Genomic DNA, 22,116 nt, shown 5'->3' on the forward strand with positions numbered 1-22,116 from the left:
TGTCTTTTAAGTGTTTTACTCCACCCACCATTGCAGTGTCAGATGCTCTCACACTGACATCAGAGCACAATGACTTTGCCAGAACATGCATTAACCTCATTTCCCAATACTTCCAACATAAGCGTACATCAAGATAAATGTGTTTCAAATTTTAGCTGCGGCTTGACTAAAGTCTTCACCTTAATGATCTTTACTCAATGGAAGTGATTAAAGAAAGTAGAGCATGTCTCTAGGGAGAAGATACAGGTGGTTCATAGGTACTGCTTTAATAGTCACGTTACAAGAACAAAAGGATGTTTTCAATTGCCAATGTTGTGTAAATTGTTGCCACACTTGAAAATGTACAACTCTTTTGCCAAAGCTGTCAGCTAGTAAGCTTGCAAACCCACTCAAGTTATTGTATTTGCGGAAGGAGTCAACCATATGTGTGTCAGGATTCTTTCCATGTGTGAAATAAATCCAGATTTTAAATGCAGTCTCTTTTAAAATCAGCAAGTAATACCCGATAAAAGCTCATCTGTTCATGATTTCACTCATTGTTGTTCATTGCCATCGTCTTTGTGTGACATGAGGACTTCTGTAGCTCATTTAAACCAAAGGAGAAGCTGTAGGAAACTTTTTTGTAACAAGACAAATTCCCCAATGGCTAAGATGTTCCCAAAAAAATCTTCTTGATTTTGCTCTTGAAGAAAAAATAGGATTAGAGCTACAGGAATCATTTGGACAGTGAGTGGGGAGGTATTAGTGTCTGTGTCTAAGCTGGATTTAAAGCAAACTGAACGCTCATCCCCAGTGTTGTATAACTATCGAGAGCAGAAGAGAGCAGCGTTATTGACGAGGACAGAGAGAATTTTGATATTCATGACTGAATATCAAAAGCCAAGCCATGGAAATAACGCTGAAAGGTATTCCTCTTAAGATTGTCAATATTCCATGGAGGAATAACAACCTCAGCACTCTGCATACAGAACCTCCTTTGTCCGAACAAGGAGAAACCATCATCGGAGTCTACCTGCTAGTGTTGGGTAAGTCTAGTAGGACTGTGATCTGCCTGGCAGGAGTAACGTGTTATATTCAATAAATTAGACCAGCGAAAATAACCAAATATCACCAAATAAGCATCAGAAATAATATTCACAATTAGAATACCAATTTTCAACATTCAAACCAGCTATTTTTGCTCATTCGTTCAAAAAGACAGACTGGTCTCCATTGGTTAAACTGGGCGATGTTAGTCTATGCCAGCTAATGCAGTTAAAGGATGTTGTGTAAAACATTAACAAATAATTTTTTTTTAATCAAAGATGACACTATGGTTCAAACTATTTCACTTGCACATTCGAGTCTCACCCGGGCCAACACTGTTGGATGTTGAGCAAGTCCCTTAACCCCAATCCAACTGCTCCCCGGGCACTTGCAGTTGGCAGCCCACTGCTCCCACACAGGGGAAATGGGTAAAAATGCAGAGAAGAATTTCACTATGGTGATTAATTAAGGTTACATGATTATTTAGCAGTAGCTTTTATCCAAAGTGACATATAACACCAGCAGTTAGGGTTAAGGGACTTGCTCAGAATCCCACAGTGATGGCCCAGGTTGGATTCCAACTGGTGACCCTCCAATTCCAAGCCCGCTGTCCTTAACCACTACTCCACCACCGCTCTATTTATCATCACTGCTGGTCAGGACCAGGTCAGAAAGATGTAACAGTCTACCAGACAGAGCTATTTTTACCTCAGCCTAATCAGTTTTACTCCACCACAGGGCTCTCAATGTGATTAGGTGCCCTCCCCATTGTTGTCTGTGCTGTTAATGTGAATACGGTATTTCTTGGTCAAAAATACAACCATTACAGATCAATATTGTACACTACTATTTTTTTTAGAGATTAACTATTTAATTTACTAATAGCCCCATAAATATGTGAGGCTCTGTGTATTCTGGTACCAGCATTACTTTATAGGCATAGTGAGCAATTCTAAGCTTGAATAACCTAATTTAGACAACCTGTTCTTTTTCTCCTTATTCCACATTTAAATGACACTTCCCGCTGACAATGAAAATACAGACAATAGCTACAATATTAGAGACACTCTGAATATGTCTCCCTAATAATCTTACATATGTCAAAAGCGTCTTATACTATAAAATACATTAAGACATGAGACAACATGACTCGACTCTACTTGATTCTTCCTGAATCGATTCGATACGATATAACTGGATTTGACTTGATTCAACTTGACTCCATTTATATCATACTGTGCTGTTCTATTACATGTGTTCCCATTATTACCAGATGGGGCTACTAATATACACCATCTCTTTTATTACATGTTTTTATAGTGTCTATTATTTAAAAGTGTATGTGGTCTATACCTGGAGATCTCATTGTTCAGCATTTGACTGTGCACTGATTTAGAGTATTGAACCAAGTTGATATGTCAATCGAATCAGTTATTACGCCTTATGTGTGTTTAATCAGACTACTACAGAGAAGGTTGCAGTCATATTAAGGAAGTTGCTGTCCTAGTTATACAGTAGATAGTACGTGCCTATTTTTAGACAACTGACACTGCTCTAAGATCACTTAGCTTAGCTTTTTCCCACAATTTCCTGATATATGTAATATTTGCAAGATCATAACCCCCCTGGAAATACTGTGTGTTTCTGTTCCTGCAGGATGGTTGTCCTGGTTTGGAAACAGTCTAGTGATGTTTGTCCTGTACAGGCAGCGAGCCACGCTTCAGCCAACAGACTTTCTCACGTTAAATCTCGCCATCTCTGATGCCAGCATCTCTGTGTTCGGCTACTCCAGAGGCATCTTGGAAATTTTCAATATCTTCAAGGATGATGGATATTTAATCACATGGATCTGGACCTGCCAGGTAAAATTCACATTCACAATTAAAATAAAATTATATAGAAAAACTTTGGTTGTTATAAAGTCTAGTATTTTAATGAGAGTTTATGTGGAAGGGATTATGGTAGTAACCATGTGGGCCACAGGTTAAACCTCTAATAAGATTACCCTCATGAAGGTCGTGAAATAGTGGGGGAAAAAACACAAGTCACAAAGCAAAAGAAGACAACAATAACAAGTAATTCCTCTACATTTATTTATTTTGGGTTATATTTTAACCAGTTTGTCAGCTGATGTGGCTTACTTTTAGGTTTTGTGTTATTTGTTTCCTGCCATAAGCTCGAAACTCAAAGTAAACAGTTATCACAGCTAAGCCTGGAGTTAATCCACAGTATTCTTCTGACCCCAGTTCGAAAGACTTTTATCCGGCTGTTGGCGTATGTATGAGTGCAAACAACAAGGAGTTGTAACCAGAATATTAACTGTTCCAGTGTGAAGTCCTAAACTCTGGACTCAACATGATTTCTGCTGCTCTACGCTTTGCTGGAAGAATTGAAATGATCCAATTTTTACTTCAGTAAGAAAAAAAGAAAAAGATATTGAGCTACTGTATATGTGTATCCATTTCTTCATCTGCCCCCTGTGTGTGTAGGAAATAAACAAGGGACATATACTGTAAGATGAGGGAGGAAAATAAAAAGGCAAAAGAGAGAAGCATGTGAGCAGCGTTAACAGATTACTTCATGGAGCATGATGGGACATGAAGAGGTGTAAACTACATCGCTATGTTTGGCACTCTAGTTGACATTACTGATAAATCCTCAACTGAGAGATGCCTATGGGTTTCAAGGTAGATGGAAAAATGTTGTCAAAGCATAATAAAAACTTGAACTCACATCAGTTTTTTTTTAAAATCCTAAAATGATACAGTTTATAATTTGTCTGGCATTTATTATTCCCAAATCAACATTAAAGCAAAAAGAAATAAAAACCACATTGGGCTGATGATCTACCAGGCTAAATGTCGGTGAACGATGGTGGTGACTATTAGTAATAGGATTAGAGCTAAGGAAGATCATGAAGGTAATCACCAAGAGTCCTTGAGTGATCCATGTCGCCTGGAAAAGACACAGTAGGATGCTGGTGTATGCACAGTTGGAAACAGACTGGAATAAGATGGGATGATTCTCTCTGATTAAAAGCCAATCCCTCCAATATCCGCTGTGACCGCTAGAAAGCCTTGTGAGTTAAAAACCCGTTAGACATTAAAATGCTCTCTCTAATTAAACAAAAGTTAACACTCAGCAGCATGTCTACTATGTTTATTAAAAGGCAGAACGGTGTTCAGCTGAAGCATCTTTGGTTTGTAAAGTTCAAAGAAAGTCTGAACATAATGAATTTGAAGCAAATGCAGAAACACAGGAACAGTTCTCTTCCAGTATATATCCATTCCTTGATTTTCTCTATCTTGTGAAAGGGCGTAGTGCAATAAGAACCATCCCATTTTGATTAGAATACAAGTAAATACTAAGTGTAAATACTTCTTTAAACATAACCTTTCAAAGCCTTGCTGCTCCATCTCTACCCTTGTTTGTCAATACACTGACAAGACTGGGACTGAAGACAAAAGCAGGACTACCTGAAAGCACAGAAAGACACTAGAATTAACAAAAATACCAAAACAAGATAACCAGGAACCCAAAATGATGGCGCACTGCACAACATTTAAAACAGAAAATGTCATGCACTGCCTCTTTAAAGACTTTAATTTCTTCAATGTCTACACTGTTGGACTATGTAAAAAAAAAGTCACATTACATGCAGGATACTCGGATGTGATGGTCATCATAAACGGGGAAAAGTTTCCCTTTTGTTACCACTCTGGCTTGAAGAGTAGCAACAACGAAGGGAGACCACACAAAAGCACAGGGTTTAGCAATATATTATTGAACAAAAATAACGTGGATGTGTAAATCAGTATGAATGCAATAGTGTTGAAGTGCGTGTAGTGAGTGGCTGTGTAGATAAATCAACTAAACTAACAAAAGCATGGATGGACAGGGCAGGAGTGGAGCAGCGCGTGAGCAGGTCTCAATCAGGCCCTTTTAAAGAGCCACAGGTGGACCTGATTACCAAAACCCCACCCAAACTCCTGCAAAGAAGGAACAAGGAAACAATTAGCAGAAAGTTCTTTCAAAATAAAAGGTCAACCCTTTGACCGTCACACTTTAAACAGAAAAAACAGGTGCTAAACCTTGAACGACTAGAAAATCTGACAGCCTTGCGCTTTGACCTATATGCCCTAAACCAGTGTTTCTCAAATGGGGTTAAGTAGTGGCACTACTTTAGAGGGAAAGAGAGGAAAATTAACAAATAAATTGTCATTCTTGGTCCTACACCAGATGTGAGATGACCAGAAATTATAATAACTATAGAAACTAGAGCCTCTGCCAAGAAGCTCGTTTCTACCCATATTGTGATTTAAAGAGTACAGCAGTCACTTCCCTACCACTACTACATTACCCATATGCAGTGCAGTCAGGGTAGGCAAGGTAGGCAGTGCCTACCCAAGTGTGAATTTATATTTTGATTATTTGTTTTAATTATAATATAATTAGAAATGATTTATTTTTCAATTTTCCGATAGCCTACAGTATCAGCATTTTGTGCATTTCATAGACCAAATGACTAAACATCGCTATTTCCTGGTACGGCTGCACAATGTCACTCTGCTGTAAGAGAGGAGGAGGCCACACCCTCTTCCAAAAGCACATTACTGCTCTGCCTCTGGTCCCATAGCGTGTTTTTATGTGTTTGCGCATGCGCAGTCAGTTCCCCAAGATGAAAACCATTTACGTAAAAAGGCAGCTCTCTACGCTGCCTTTGGACGTAACCATGCGATGCTAAATGCTATACGTACGTTCAGAGTTCATTAGTGAATTTATCCAGTGTGGCTGCTACAGCTGCTACGTTGTCTAGCTAGAAGCGGGATTAAACTACAGGCAGGATGACAGTGCTAGAGACCATAAAGGAACTTTCTTTTGAGGAAAAACGACAGCTTTTAAAAAATGGGAGACCAACACCTGAGCTACCAGACCTTTAGCAAAGGAAAGGTCAGAAAATGTTTCATTCTTTTCACAGTGAATGGAACAAAAGGAAGGATTGGCTTTGTGGATGCGCCTCACTGAGGATGTTCTGAGCTGTTGTTGTCGTCATTTTCTCCATGTTTTTGTGTTTCCAACACAAACAACAAATGCGCTGTCATGAGATGTATCTTGTTGGGAGAGTATGGAGGCTATATTGAATAATTGTTGATGTTTCTTTAATGGTGTTTCACAATGTTGATTTTCTTTGATTAACACTTGCCAGCAGAAACATATGAAATTGTCATTGGTGGTCTTGATTTGCAACGTGCCTACCCAACCCTAGTGGTCACGGCACGTCACTGCCCATATGCCACCCAGGCACATCCACCCATATTGGTATTTTCTCATTTTTGGTAATCCAGAACATCACCAAAATGTAATCACCTGTTCCTTGTCCCATTATCAACTGAAAATTTCATCCAAATCCATTCATAACTTTTCAAGTTATCATGCTAACAAACAGACAGACAGACAAACGCAGGGTAAAACAAAACCTTCCGCTCTACGCTTCGCGCTAGGCGGAGGTAATAAACCTATTCAGGAGTCACTAAATGGTGAAATGTTTTTCAACCTTGGGGTTGGGATCGGTCGCCTGAAATTTCTGAAAATTTAAATAGATTTTTTAAATGTTTTAATTATTATTTTTTCTGTTTTTTATTAAAACAACACACAATCTTAAACAACTGTAATTTCTGTACTTTCACTTTGTAAAATATAAATTAACAAATATCTAAACTCAAACATGATTACAAAGTCAATCTCAAAAAATACTTATTTGGGGTTACCAGAAATTCTTGAATGGGGTCACGAAACAAAAAAGGTTGGGAACCACTGTACTAAATACTGTTTCTTTCCACTTATTTACAAAATGAGATTCTTTAAAATGTGTGTTATCACTCATTCATTCCATCATTATGGTCTATAGTTGTTGTTAAATAGTTTTCAAAGCAAAATGTTGTACTTAGACAATGGGGGTACTTGGATTCAGAAATAAGGGAATGGAAATTAAGAAATAAGAGAAATACTTGAACCAAAAAGGTTTGAGAATCACTGCCCTAAACCATTGAAGTACATCTCATAATCCCTATCCCCTCTGTCTCTTCCCAGGTAGATGGCTTCTTCACTCTGCTCTTTGGTCTTGCAAGCATCAACACTTTGACAGTTATCAGCATCACCAGATACATCAAAGGATGCCACCCAAACAAAGGTCAGGGCTAAACTGAAATCAGGAGGGAAACCAGAAACCAGCTTTTAGCATCTTCACCATTAGGGCTGGGCGATATCAACCAAAACTCATATCTTGATAAATTTTCTGAAAACGGCGATATACGATGTAAATCTCGATAACTTTAATTCCAATGAAGTCCGACCAGAAACACAATTCATAGTTAAATTTGCTGATGCAAAATACATTTATTAACAAACAGTTGATTTGTTAGGGTCAATTAAGGATAACTTGATCTGGGATTTTAGGCTTTTATATGTTGTAAAATAAAGACATTTTTAGTTGTAAGTGTTCAATGTTGAATATTCACAGGTGGCCAGTCAAAGCTACTGTCAAATAGGCATCATACTTAGAATCCCTGAGGTTAAAAATGTGTTATAATTTTAATTATGTGACTATTATGTGACTTTTGGTTGGCTAGTAACGGAAAGACCTGTTTTTGGGTGGCTCTCATTTTTAATTATTTAATATGGCGTTCAGCAGGTCAAAACTGCAAGTATGCCAAATTTCATGCTTGTAGAAAAATTTGCACAATTCTTCCCCTAACATACCCAACTACTATAAGGGACAGCACATGTGAGTGAGTTCTGTAGTGTGGATGTTTTAGGGCACAATGTCAAACTCATTTTAGGTCAGGGGACAAATATGGACCAGATTTTAGGGACAATTTTAACTTAAATTTTGCCCTAGTTTTTTTTTTACATCAGTCTGCTGGATCTTTGCTTCAAAAATTCTTGATTTTAAAACCAATTTTTGTGTATATTACAGGACTTTTGTGGAATTGTTTGTAAGAAATTGCAAGATTTGTGGAAAAATGCAGAGTTCTTTTTTTCAATTAAAAATGACTGCATTATAGTAGCATAAACAAAGAAAAATGGCAAGCCCCTAAAAATATTGTAGAGTTTAATTAAATTGATGAATTTGAGATACAACTAAAAGGATCGGGCAGATGAAAGGATGCAATGATGAGAAGATTGTACCCACAATCCTCCAGGTTATAGTTCTAAATGAATTTCTGATTTATTCTAAATACCTGCAGTGCTTTCAGGAGACCTGTTGCATTTGCATTAAAACAACCTTAAAAGATTTTTAGGAGTTTGAAAAAAGACAAGCATGATGCCAATGGGGTCGCTGAGCTCTGAGCCACACACCAGTTCCCCGACCCAGCCTCGCCGGACCTCTCCATCCCTGTCAGGCTCCGTCGGGCTTGGCTGTAAGAGTGTGATGACCCTCCACCAAGTGGCTCTTCACCCGAGAGCAGCTGGACAACACGACGTCCCGATGCTGAGGCCGACAGGGAGCTGTGGTACCGGCAACAGGCCGCAAACCTGATCCAGGACATCGGCCAGAGACTCACTGTCTCCCAGCTCATCATCAACACAGTCATAGTCTACATGCACAGGTTCTACATGCTCCAATCCTTCAACAAGTTCCACATAAACGTCTTTTCTCAGACCGTTCTGTTGCTAGCTTTCAAAGCAGAGGAGCAGCCCGTGAAGCTAGAGCAAGTGGTCAGAACGGCGTACGTCTGCATCAACCCAACCATGACGCCTTTAGACCCCAGAAGCAGAACATATCAGCTGCTTGCATGTGAGGTTGTGATCCTGGAGGAAATAGTCCTGCAGACACTGGATTTTGAATTCACCATTGATCATCCAAACACAGACATAGTGAAGTGTTGTGAGCTAGTGGGAGCAAGCAATGATTTGGCTCAGACATCCTATTTCATGGCTACCAACAGTTTGCACCTCACCATGCCAAGCACAGACGCGCCCACGTCGCCTTCTAGGTGCTCCACCTCCTCTTCCTTCAAGAGGCCTCACCCCGATGCTAACCACCACCACAGCCACTACCCTTCCAAGAGCGCCAAAGCGGGCCTGGGCTCATCTCACTACACGGAGCTGCATGACTATGACGGCGCCACCAACGGCGTGTTAAACAATGGCCAACGCACTGTTTACTGGCACGCTGTCCTGCTTCATTCATTCATGTGAAGCTTCGCCCCTTCACGCATTGCACTGTATAGCTTTAGGGACAATTTTAAGCCACTTTTAGAAACATTCTGTCAAACCTTTTAAGTAGAATTTTCCAACCTTGGGGTCGTGACCCCATATGGGGTCAGCAGGAATTAAAATTGGCTCATCTCATATCAAAGGAAGATGGCGGAGTAGAGAGAGGTGGACTTTTCTGAGCTCTTCATCACGACACCGATATTTGCTAAATACTCCATCAACTCTAACCTCTAAAAGCCGACAGCAATGACACCCTCGACCCTGCTTTTTGCCAAACTATCCAGGAAATAACAGCCAACATAACCAAATTGATAGATGAGAAACTGGGTCCTCTAAGCCAAATGCTGCAGATTCACGCATGTACTACAACTGCAAATGTTTGAGGAGCGAACCATGGAGGGCGAGGATAGGATTTCTGTGGTTGAAAACACCTCTGAGCAGGCAGAGTCGTACATTCAGGTGCTTGATAAGCAAATACAGAGCATGGCTGACCACATTGATGACCTCAAGAACAGAGGCAGGCAGAAAAACACAAGTCTTTACATGATGCTTTATCCAGCCACACTGAAGATAATCCACCGTGGGACTATGAAGGTCTTCGACTCCCCCACTCAAGTGGGGGCTTTTGTTGACACACTAGTTAAACTACAAGTGATTCGCCAGCTTAAATCATATTAGTGATGTATTTTAGTTTATTTGTGCCCCCCTTATTGTTCACCAGATCTGCTGCTGATAGTAATAACTACAAACTCACTATGAACATGTACAGTATAAGCAGATCCCATGTGGACAGCAATAGGAATAATCAGTATAAATACTGATTGGACAATGAACATTTAAAAATAATAATTTTGCCCTACAATCCTTTGTTTGTGTTGAATATGCCCGGTTGGTATTGTAATCTTTAAGTTAATAACTTGGTGATAGTTTATTATCATAGATATTATCTAAAAGTTGCAATATCTTAGGGAGCTTATGTTTTTGTAGTAAACAATAGTAATGCCCTGTGATGCATAAACACTTGAGAAAAGAAAGAACTGACTTTGCTCTGTTGCAAGAAACACATTTACAGGATGAGGAATATCTCAAACTGCAACAGTGTGGCTTTGACCAGGTTTATTTTTTATCTTTCACTACCAGGAGCAGAGAGGTGGCAATTTTAATTAGGAAAAACTTACCTAATAAAGTGTTAAAATGTATCAAAGACATAAAAAAACAGATATCTACAACTGGATTATTGAATAATTTATACAATAACTCATGTTTTCTCTGTCATTTTTACTCTCTCCTGCGGGCCGAATTGGATGTTCTAAAGGGCCGGACTTGGCCCCCGGGCCTTGAGTTTGAGACGTGTGTTTTAGGGGAAGGTCTGGGTTAGGACGCACTCAGAAATCCACTTAACTGAGCTTTTCATGTTGTTCTGAGAAGTAGTGAAAGCAGCAACCCCTAAAACAAGTATTTTAATACAAAATAAGATTTTGTTATAGGCGATATTGTACATTTTTTTCTATATCGCCAAAAAAAGAAAACTCGATATATCTTGAATCTCAATATATCGCCCTGCCCTATTCACCATGTTGGCCCTTCTGCTTTGGATTCCAGGAGCTCTTATCTGACAAGAAAGGGTTTTTCAGAGATCTGACTTATACAACTTTAAAAACTGTGAGGTTTTTTGTGTTGGTTTCACAAGATTTGATTATGTTTATACTTCACTAGAAATGGCATACAGTACGTAGGTGGAACATCTATACAGCATGCCATTGCACAGCTCAAACAGGTGTGAACTGGAACAGCTACTGGTAATGATGTTGGAATTTAACAGAAAGCAATGCATTTGCTTTCATGTCAAACTTGAACAGGTAACAGTGCGTAACCCAGAGCAACATAGAATTGTTTGCAAAGCTGGGCTGCAAACACATTAGGAATATTGACCTAAGACTTTGGAGAAGCATGAAGAGATGGATGGGGTTGTTGCTTCCTCTGAATACAAATCTATGTGTACTTTGTCAACAGAGCTCTTTTCTTTTCATGCACAGATGTTTGCAAAGGCCGCTACTACAAGAAAAGATCTCATTGTTCGACAAACGACTCATTTTTGACATTCATTACAAGTCAAATAGTTGCATATCAGAGCCCTTCACTGTCCTACATTTTCCAAAGCCAAAAAATGTAACCTTTCAAAAGTGCAAAAATAATCCTACAAGACCTCCAAGACTAAACGGCCATTGTGTCTCTCCCTGCAGCTTGCTGCATCAGCACCAACACAATCGCTGTATCCCTCATCTGCATCTGGACCGGAGCAGCATTTTGGGCTGGTGCTCCATTGTTAGGCTGGGGCAGCTACACAGGTCTGACTAAAACACAATTAACTGACAAATAAACTGTATTCCCTAAAATTTTGACAATTGAACCTTAATCTGGTCCCTATATCTCCAATGTCCTAGATCGGGGTTATGGTACCTGTGAGGTGGATTGGGCCAAAGCCAACTACTCAACAATATACAAGTCTTACATCATCTCTATTCTCATATTCTGTTTCCTCGTCCCGGTGATCATCATGCTCTTTTCCTACATCTCAATCATCAAGACAGTAAAAAACACCAATGCCTTGTCTACTGATGGTTTCCTCACATCCCGCCAAAGAAAGATGGAGAGGGACGTCACAAGGGTAAGTCAGAAAGAGAATAATAAATTCAAGCTGATGAATTTAATGGGGAGATTGGAGTGGTAAAATTAAATGTCTGCATATAGATTGATCCGTTGGTGATAAATCTTATTTTACGTTACTCTTGACAATTGTTTCCTTATGTGCTTTGCTAGATTTCCATCGTAATCTGCACTGCTTTCATCTTGGCCTGGTCGCCATATGCCGTGGTGTCAATGTGGTCCGCCTGGGGTTTTCACGTGCCAAGCATGACCAGCATCATCACGCGACTTTTTGCGAAGTCTGCCAGTTTCTACAACCCACTCATTTACTTTGGCATGAGCTCAAAGTTCCGTAAGGATATCTCCGTGCTGCTGCCGTGCACCAAGGAGGGCAGGGAGCTGGTCCGCCTAAAGCACTTTAAAACCTTTAAACCCCGGGCGGATCGTCCTGCTCCACCTGCAATAATATCCATACAGAAGAGGGAGGTTAAATATGCTGCTCGGGAGCTGAACCAGCCAAATCACGACAGCGACTCTGGGGTCAACAGTTTACCTCCAACTCCTCTGTCCGACACTCAGGAGGTCTTCCGTATTGATGGGCCCTCACACATTGAAACATCAGAGTTCTGGTGCGACAGACTCTGAAGACTGTTTCTCTTTTCTTACTCTAATACTTGAAATACAAATAAGATAGCTAGACAGTATTTTTGCATTTTTATTTCGTCTTACCCATATCTTTACTTCACACATGAACCCAAAAATAATAAACTATTTTCCAATTCCAAAGTCGAGTCTTTTATTTGCAGCCACCAACCACCAAGTCAGATGTAAAGTCTTTAAAGGAAAATAGAATCAAATGTTGATCCAAAGACAACATTTGTCTTTGGATCAACAAGTTAAGCGGAAACTGTACTTAACTTGATTTAGGTGAAAAGTGGCAAACTACCTTGTTATTTACCCTGAGGCACTCCGCTCATCAGCTGTACCCTCTTCATCTGGCAAACTGCAATATGTCAAGGAGTGGAAAGTATGTCTATCAATAAAAAGTTATTATTTTAAATCTCTATTAATTCATGCATCATTGAGGCAATGTTTCTTCCTTATGAAATCCCTGATATTGACTAAGTTTATTAACGAGCTGTCAGACTGAGTTACTATTAAAGCAAACTTTATTCTGGCAACATCGCTATGTAATTATCTACTTGAGCCAAGAAGGTCTAATCTTCAAGTTTTCCTGAGGTGGTTCCTGCAAACACCGTACTTACACAGACAATAGGGTCTTTTACAGCAGGGCTTAAGACTTTTGAACCAAAATGTCAGGCGACTTCAGCTGAACCATCCATGTAAGAGCTTAATAACACCAGCTTTTCTGCCAATCTACATAAAGTGCCCTGTTGCAAACCCAGGTTGACAAAGGACCCGTGTGTGTATCTGTGTGGACAAGCAGAGGTTGTCTGAGGTACAGAAGACACAGGCTTTTCTTTATATCTTTTGTGAGCTAGAGCACACAAAATACCGACATTTTACACCACGTTGCAGTTCTTTCGTGCTACCTACTGCCACCTACAGACATAAATTCACCTCCAACTCAATTACTTTATATTTTATGACGTGTGCAATGAGATGACATGTTGTTTTTTTGGTGCTAAATAAATAAAGTTTAATTGAATTGAACCATTGGATTATATTAAATGGACAACATTTCCTTTTTGATCTTGGCGGGGTGTCTTGTTTGAATAAAAATATCCTCTTGGTGATTCCGTGTCCATTCCGATTAAACAAAAATCACATTGAACTGATTCCTAAAACACTTGAACACAGACAGGGCTTCAATTCTATTCAAAGGGGTAGATTTGGAGAGCAACATAAAAATATAAAGTTATCAGCGTTTGGTCAAGTTACAGCTAAAACTTTTACTTCTCTATAGAGTCTTATTAGCCCTAATAAAGTGTCATTTTGTTAAGATGTTCTTTTAAAATATGGCGTTGTGCTTGTTTTAATACCAGTAATAACTTGATAAGTAAATTGATTCATTTTGACACTGACCACCTGCCGCTTCACAGGTTTCTACTTCATCATGTTTGTACTGGTTTGTATTCTAGTCCAAAGATTCTCAATAATTTGAAACATCATCAACCCTTTGATAACGAGCCGTGATCCAAATTAGGGAACATTCCTCCTCAACCAAGAGCTAATTAAAATCATTGTAGGTGCATAATAGTACATTGATTAGATGATATATTACAGTTATGATAATATCACAAGGAATCACAGAATCAGATTTTTTTTATATATATATATATATATATATATATATATATATATATATATATAGCTTTTGCAAAAACACTGAAAATGTGTATTGAAAACTTGTTTCCAGGAACTTTAAACAAATTAATTGAGACATTATTTAAAGATAAATTGTAAATCTTATCTGGAATGGAATATTGAAAACCATGAAATAAATATGTACTAGCCTCTACTGTTAAAGTGATATGATAAATAAAATGCGCTTCAAAATAAAAGCTCAGATCTCTTTATTTTTATTGACATTGAAGCAACTACGGTAACTGAAAACAGGTCTGTGGCCCACTTTTTTAGTAGCTCTGGGCAATGTTTTTCTACGCGTTGATATTTTTCTCAGGAATGTTTTAGAATTGCTTCGTACCAGTGCGTTCTGCTGACAGGTTGCAAGAAAAAAGCAACATCCTGCAGACAGATTGTTTTACTGTTTCCAAACACATGAAGGTTGACTAGAACCTTCATTCAAAAGGGTTTTTTAGTTCACAATATATGGAAGATCAGAGACAAATCCTGTCCCACATATCAATCTGTAAATCAGGGTCAAACTCATTTTAGTTCAGGGGCCAAATACGGAGCAGTAATATAAAGTGGGCCACAGGTTTTATGTGGAAAAATGAGTCATTTCAACTTTATTGTGCCTTAGTTTGCACTTGTACATATACATAAAATATGTAAGAAACCGACAATATCTCAAGCAACACGTGATTGGATAACAGTCCCAACAAGATATTCACTTTAAATGTCCTAGATTTGTCAACAATTTCTATTTAATTAAGGAAAATGTGATGTTATAATTTGAGGTAAATTTAAAAAAAGAATTTTTAGGTTTTTGTTTTTTTTTCAAAGGTTTAACATGCCGTCATGTGATATAAGCGTCTGGAAAACTGTGAGCCTCTGCAAATATTGTTGAGTTTCATTTACACATGATTCATGTTTTCCCATTCCCAGTCATTTGTACTTTCTCCTGCGGGCCGAATTGGATGCTCCAAAGGGCTGGATTTGGCCCCCGGGCCTTGAGTTTGACACATGTGCTATAAGTGATCTGGTAAACTGATCTGCTCACTCACACTGTGTCTGGGTTTGGTTACCAAGCAGGTGTGGATTGGTTTATTTGGTGGAGGAGTAGAATGAGAATGGACAAATTCCTCTTTGTTTTTGTTGCTTTAAAGTATCATTGGATGAGGAACAAGCAGGATCCTCGCCTCACCTTTCTTTTGTCCACAGAGGAAATTAACTTAAAGTGCAAAGCTGGAGAAATGTCTATTTGGGCATGTCAAAACCTTAGAAAAATGTGTTGGATGCGTCTGTCTCAGATGAGAAGATAAAACAAGCAGACAAGCTAAAAGATGCTCTGCTCTGCTGCAGCTTGCCAGTGCCGTGCATCCTCTGCTGATGGCCCCGGGTTACTGGTGAGCTGCTGCTGCCTGGGTGAGGAGCTGGGAGTCTGAAGTGGGACGGGCAAACAGGGGGAGACTGTGGCTCCGTCCCGTTCTCCTGTTGAAATGAGTGCTGCGATCATGCAGGACTGAAAGCCTCCAGGTAGACCAGGCTGAATAACGCTCCAAAGTGCCTCTAAATAACCGAGCGCACGGATTGGGAGTATATTTAACTGCACAGGGAATCAGTATTTCTATTCATCTTATGTTGGTGGATGATTTCACTGTCTCTCAGGTAAGGATGGCGATTTCCAACCACTGCTATACATATGTATGTGTGCGTTTGCGTGGCGTGAATGATGCGTTTATCCAAGTTTTTAATGATGCGTAAATGCTCATAAAATATATCCACTGCGCTTTTTTTTCTTATTTCTTTTTCTTCTTCTTTTTTTTTTTTAAAGGCGTTTTGTCTAATTTTCTCTGTGCATGTTTGAATAAAACAGCATCATTTAAAGGTACTTTTAAAGGTCGCTTCTGCTTTATGTCAACTGATTTTTTTTAAGGTTTGACAGGAAGCCTAAATAAATCCAGCGCTGTTTGGGGTTGAGTTTATTTGACCTATTTTTAAAGAAACAGCCTGCCACAGAGTCCTGAAGAAGGATTTCATTCAGAATGAATCCACATTTTTTTTTTTTTTTTTTTTTTTTTTTGAACAATTTATACTGTAAGCACTGCAGTCTTAGTGCTGGTAGAAGAGCATCATCTCTCTGTATAAAAAGTGAATTGTTTGAATGTATTTGATATGTTGTTTGTGTCTTTGCTGATTTGTTCATGGTTTGGAGGAGCCTGATTAAGTACAGGTGGCCTCCATATACAACGTGAGCATCAGCAGCAACTATACAAGCTCTGGCTTGCAGTGAAACCAGTGCCAAGAATTAAAGTAATTCAGTCCGAGGTGTGCTGTGTTTCATAAACAAATATAGTCCCTCCACAGCAGCACAGGAGCCTCCAAGAGCCCCAAAGACTGCACTAGTGACCTTGTAGAGACATGTTGGCTTTCCTGGGCCTCAGATCTCCATTGGTTTCACTGGTGGCTTGTTTTTTCAGCACTTGGCACATCTAATGTGCTTATATTACATTTCTGACACCTGGGAATGGTGGGATTTGACAATCCCTAGCAAGTGTGTGTGTGTGTGTGTCCACACAGTGACTCAGAAACACGGTGAGTTCTCTGTTAGTGATGATATAAGAGGTGCAGAATGTAAAAACTTTAGCATTTAGCTTTTTTTTTCTCCTTCATTTGAGACAAGTAAGTGTAAAACAGAATGTTCTATATCATTGTTGTTAAAACTTGAAAATTAAATCTAAATGTAAAAGTTAAATCTAAATGTTAAATCTAAATCTAAGTATTCAATCTAAATGCTAAATCTAAATGTTAAATTGGTCGCCAAGTGTAAAGCTAAATGTTTAGAAATTACACAAAGTGGGCAGGTCAGGGCCTGTCAATCGCGTGGCCCTGCCCACACTCCACACACCCGACCCTCCAAGGTTTTCAGCATTCTATGTGTCTTCCTTACAGGCAAAAGTGAGTACTTTCAGTGAATCTACGTCTGTTAAACTGTGTGAGGGCAGTTGTCCACACATTCCCTTGGCTGATGTGCAGCCCGTACACCAGTCATTACCGCTTTTTTGAGTTCAACAGTTTGGAGCGTACCCGCTATGTCTCGCTCTTCCCTTCTTCTCACTCACTGAGCTGCAGTCGGTGGTGTGGGCGTGGCCTTGTGATTGACAAGTTTTGCATAATTTCTAAACATTTAGCTTTACACTTGGTGACCGATTTACCATTTAGAATGAGATTTAACATTTAGATTTAGATTTATTTTTCATGTGTACACATTTTCAAAAATGATATAGAATATGCTGTTTCACATGATTTTCTGTCTCAAATGAAAGAAAAATGAGATAAATGTTCAAAATATGTATGTATCTATGAAAAAAGTGACAGTTCTTACATTCAACACCCCATTTAAAGCAGAACTAAGTAACTTGCGCTTAGCACTTCCCCTAAAGGACCCTTTTGGTTATGTCACCCAAGACGGTAGCAACCAATCACTGAAAAATCCTAATACAACAGTGACACTAAGGGTGCTTTCACACATATAGTCCCATGTGACCATGTGAACAGTATGAGGAAGAGAGACAAGTCAAATAAATGAATGATGTGGGAGTAATACGGAAGGGAAATGTGTGTGCTGACAAAGCAGCTCTGCAAATGGATGGTTGGATGGATGGATGGATAGACAGATAGATAGATGGATGGATGGATATTTGTGTGTGTGCTGCCTGATGTAGCGGTGGGTTGTGAGTGTGTGTGCGTGCGTGCCTGTTGCCGCGAGGACAGTGTGTATGATTGCTGTGTGCTGCTGCTGAGCTGTCACAGATGGAGTTGCTCCTGTTCTTTGGACAAAGGTCTTCTCTGCCTTTTTTTTTGCTGGCTCCGCCATGATAGAAGTTTGAGAAAAGTGAATTTGTAGATAACCGTGTGCAGCGACGGGGCTGATCATAATCTAGCATTAGTATGTATTTGGCTGCCGTAAAGCAGTACGTCTTGCCACCGGGTCGGAGGCGGGAAAGTTGCAAGTGCTGTTTTGTGGCCAGAGACAGCAGGGGGCTATGAAAGACTCCCCAATCACCCCATAAACACTTGTATTACCCTCACAGGAACTACGAGAAGGATTTGTTAAGGTGAAAAAGTTACTTAGTTCTGCTTTAAGGCCATGTTTATACCTAGATTTGTTGGATTTCTCATGATCACCACAGATGGGAAATGTAGTTTTGCTGAAGTGGATCACACCTCATAGCTTAAGATAAATGTGGTGCACAAACTTTTGAGTACCTGTAGAAACTTGGGTGTTTGTGGTCTGTCCATGGTTTGAGAACCCATTGTGTGATGCATCCACATCCACTGTTCATCCTGTTTCCATTGTATACCCCTGGGACACCTGCCAGGTGGGATTTGTATCTACGCCTATATCAGATTTCTTGTCTATAGAAGAATCTACAGGCCTGTGTCCTCAAACCTTGAATAATCCTAACATCAATTGCAACTGGTGTTCTTGTAAAAAATATCTCTTGGAATCAGTGTGAGGGTCATTCTTTGCGTGCAGTCCACATTGTGGGGACATGGTGTGTTTAAGTAGATGTATTGCACTTTAATACCCCAAACTATGTGACCTGTCTGAGCTGCTTTGCTCGCTACATATTGACCAAGGCCCTTATGCATAACCTCTCCATGGATGTGGTGATTGAAAAAATAGCTTTCTTTCATTTGTTGTCCCAAAGTTTAGAATCTGTGAATGGTTTGTATGAGTTGTGTCCCCACCCAGATGAAATTAGATGCTGGAGATGCTCAATGTGGCTGAGTACGGCCTCAGAAAAGGAGCTGCGGCGTTGCTATTGAAAGCTTATCTGGAGTTTATTCTGAGTTCATGCAGGAAACACAACCCTCGAGTCCACTCTAGCTCAATGTGTTTGTAATTTATTGTGGTTGGAAGATTGACAGCACTCCAATAGTGTTCTTGAAAGCTATCTGAGCCCTATCTATGACCTTTGTTTGCATCTGGTTCTTTTCTGTGTGTGCAGGTGTGATGGTGTGTGATTGTTAGAGAATGTATTTTGATTCGTTCCCTAAGGATCTATTATTCACTGTACAGGAAACTCCTCACAGTGGTTGTCAAAGGTTTTCCATTGACGTTTCTTTTTTTGTATTAGCTCAAAGTCGCTCAGTGTTTTGGAATACAGCGCCTCGTGCACCTGATTTGTCTCTACTTTACACACTGACTCACTTCTGTCTTCATGGAGTGTTGCTGTTCCAGCTTGTTCCGAGCTTTGACTTGCTTCCTCCGTGAGGATAGATGGTAGTCCTGCAGCAGTGGTCTACCGGCCTGTTGAAGCACAGCGCTGTGGAAAAACCATGTCAGTGGAGAAAGTCCTGCTAGTGCCAAATCATCAACATATTCTTTATCACCTTTCTATGATAAGATTCCCCTAAGATCACCAGCATTACATCTGAACCTGGAAAGATTGAACTCAGTTTTGTGCTATGGTTTGATATAGGGGTGGGACATTAAATGATGTAATCGATTTATCGAATTTGTGTTTTGCAAATTCAAGTTTTTTATAACAAGGGAAAACCTATTAGGAGGACATTCAAAGCCATTTTGTTTGTGCTGTTGGTATACTGTGTAGAGCAGTGGTTCTTTCTGTTTTCTGTTGTTTCTGATCCAACTACCTCCTTTGTTCGAGTACAACATGTTTCTCAGAATACTATGAATAAACAACTATGGAGCATAATGATGGAATAAATGAATGATAACACACATTTTTAATGCTCTTGTTTCATAAATAAGTGGAATAAAACAGTATTTAGTGCCTGTTCATAGATTTGTTCCTATAGATAGTATAATTTATCCTGCCTGGTGTGGGACCAAGACTGTCCTTTGTATTTTTAGTTAATTATTATTAGTTTATAATTATTAGTTTAGTTTAATCAAGATCATTTCCATCATCATTATTATGATGGTCATTCTTATCTAAATCTACCTATTTTAATGTTTTCCTTTGTAAATTTTCCACTCTCTCTCTCTCTCTCTCTCTCTCTCAAGTACCCACTGTAGTGCCATCGTATACCCCTAAGGGTACACGTACCCCCATTTGAGAAACAGTGGTGTAGAGCAGTGGTTCCCAACCTTTGTTGTCTTGTGTACCCCTTTAGCCTTTTTGTCATACCATGAGTACCCCCTCACTCATACGTGTTCATGATTCTCCAAAAGTAGAACATAACACAACGGAATATTTAAGTCATTTTATTTCATCTTCTTAAATTGAACAATTAATATTTAGGCATGATCTTCTTATTTAAGTCAAATTAAACATAAAATTATGTTGCTTTTAAGGCAATAAAAATGATAAATATAAGAAATAATATTATAGTAACATTTGTATTATTAATACGAATATATTGTGATCATATTGTCATTAAGGAAAAATATTAAAGTTGAAATTAGAAAATAAATAGGTAAGTAAATAAAAATAATAAGTAATGTAAATAAATAAATGCAAAACAAATAATTAACCTGCCTGTGTTATATATAAGTGTTATGACATTTACCACAAAAGGAGCTTCATTGAATATGTCCCCTTTAAACAGGCATTTACACTTTAAAAACAAGTCATAGCACACACGTACCTTTTTATTAACGGACTTGTGAAATGATATATTTTTTATTATCTTGGAAATAAATTCTTAATTTTTCCACGTACCCCCTGCAATGTGCTCACGTACCCCTAGGGGTACGCGTACCCCTGGTTGGGAAACACTGGTGTAGAGGAGTGAAATCTGCTTTGACGGTGTAGCGGCATTCATAGAGTGAACACAAGGGGAAAACAGCCCACTGTTCATTAACTATGACAGTAAAAGTGAACAGAGGGAGTGAGTGTGTGGTTTCGGGTGTGACACGGTTGTTTGTCGGAATCAAACCTTTTTTTGATCGAATTAAAATTTTCTGGAGTTAAATGAGGGCTCTTCAGGCATGTGCTTAAAACAGGAGCAAAAAACAAAAGTTAGCCTGCCCGAAGTTTGAATTCAACTCATGTGGTAAGAAAGAAGTGTAATTAAAAAAAAAAGTATACATGTAAATTAATAGTTAGCTTTCATATGATTGAAATGTACTGATGATGTCACACTATGTACATTGCAAAACGAGATTGAATTTTACATGTGCATTTTAAAGACTTTTTAAGAAAGGAAGAAACTGAAACCCTCAAAAAGTCGATAATGAAAGACAACTGATGCATATGTTTATATCAAGTTGTTTATATTAGTCGGACAATAAAGTATCTATGTAATTGTTTTTGACTTAAAAAAAAAAGGAGTAAATAAATTGGATACATTTTCATTTTGGTCTGGCCTGAGATCAAATGGTAGTGTTTGTTCCTGAAACATTGACTTTAATCCTCCTGAGCTGAACCATATAAAGCCTGCTGCTCAAAGCTTACTGTATATAGATCATTCAGTCTAACCTTTACTCACACAGGTAAATCCCACCATCCTTTATTCCAATGTTTTGATATAGACAAATATCTATATTTTTAATGACTTGATAAAATGTGATTAAATGTTATGAAGCATGTATTGTATTTTAACCAACACTGCAGCAAAGATGAGATGAAAGCTATAACTTCTCTGTGAATGGATTATTTTAACTCCCCTGCAGCCATACTAAATGATAATAATATAGTAATAAAGCCTAAAGCTTAATATCCCAGTTTTGTTCATTTTTCTGTCATCGTGTGTTATGTAAAGATAAATAGACTTATAGAGATAGAGATTTATAGTCAGGTTTAGACGTACCCTGATGTGGTGAATGATGATAGAAAGGCAACAATAACTCAAATGTCAGATCAGATGAGCAGCAGCATCAGCAGCAGCATCAGCAGCAGCATCAGGAGCATCAGACCACACATGGTGACACTATTGTCTGAT

General features: G+C 38.9%; 2 protein-coding genes and 1 pseudogene across 5 annotated transcripts in view; all 3 read left to right on the forward strand.

Annotated features, from left to right (window-relative positions):
• The first annotated feature begins 845 nt into the window (after positions 1-845).
• Positions 846-12,537, forward strand: opn6a (opsin 6, group member a). The gene is made up of 6 exons (XM_028469163.1): positions 846-1,025; positions 2,683-2,888; positions 7,117-7,216; positions 11,490-11,594; positions 11,691-11,914; positions 12,067-12,537. The coding sequence occupies exons 1-6, from the start codon at positions 887-889 to the stop codon at positions 12,535-12,537; spliced, it is 1,245 nt and encodes a 414-aa protein (XP_028324964.1). The 5' UTR covers positions 846-886.
• On the forward strand, positions 8,184-9,228 carry LOC114476490 (cyclin-T1 pseudogene; annotated as a pseudogene).
• Positions 12,538-15,494: 2,957 nt separating the features above from the next.
• The window catches only part of vit (vitrin), a 45,377-nt gene continuing 38,755 nt past the window's right edge, over positions 15,495-22,116 (forward strand). For 2 of the 4 annotated variants that reach the window (XM_028469493.1, XM_028469497.1), the window contains exon 1: positions 15,495-15,867. In XM_028469493.1, the coding sequence (XP_028325294.1) occupies positions 15,838-15,867 (30 nt within the window). In that variant the 5' untranslated portion in view covers positions 15,495-15,837. The remainder of the gene's footprint in view (positions 15,868-22,116) is intronic. The other 2 variants (XM_028469495.1, XM_028469496.1) reach the window with 2 other exon arrangements.

Source organism: Gouania willdenowi, chromosome 15 (assembly GCF_900634775.1).
Source record: "Gouania willdenowi chromosome 15, fGouWil2.1, whole genome shotgun sequence".
NCBI lineage: Eukaryota > Metazoa > Chordata > Actinopteri > Blenniiformes > Gobiesocidae > Gouania > Gouania willdenowi.

Bases quoted from the DNA above. Each gene is read 5' to 3' on its own strand.
- opn6a (XM_028469163.1), top strand. From the start codon at position 887: ATGGAAATAACGCTGAAAGGTATTCCTCTTAAGATTGTCAATATTCCA. The intron at 7,217-11,489 runs GTCAGGGCTAAA...CTCTCCCTGCAG, and splicing joins AGGATGCCACCCAAACAAAG to CTTGCTGCATCAGCACCAAC. The intron at 11,915-12,066 runs GTAAGTCAGAAA...GTGCTTTGCTAG, and splicing joins TGGAGAGGGACGTCACAAGG to ATTTCCATCGTAATCTGCAC.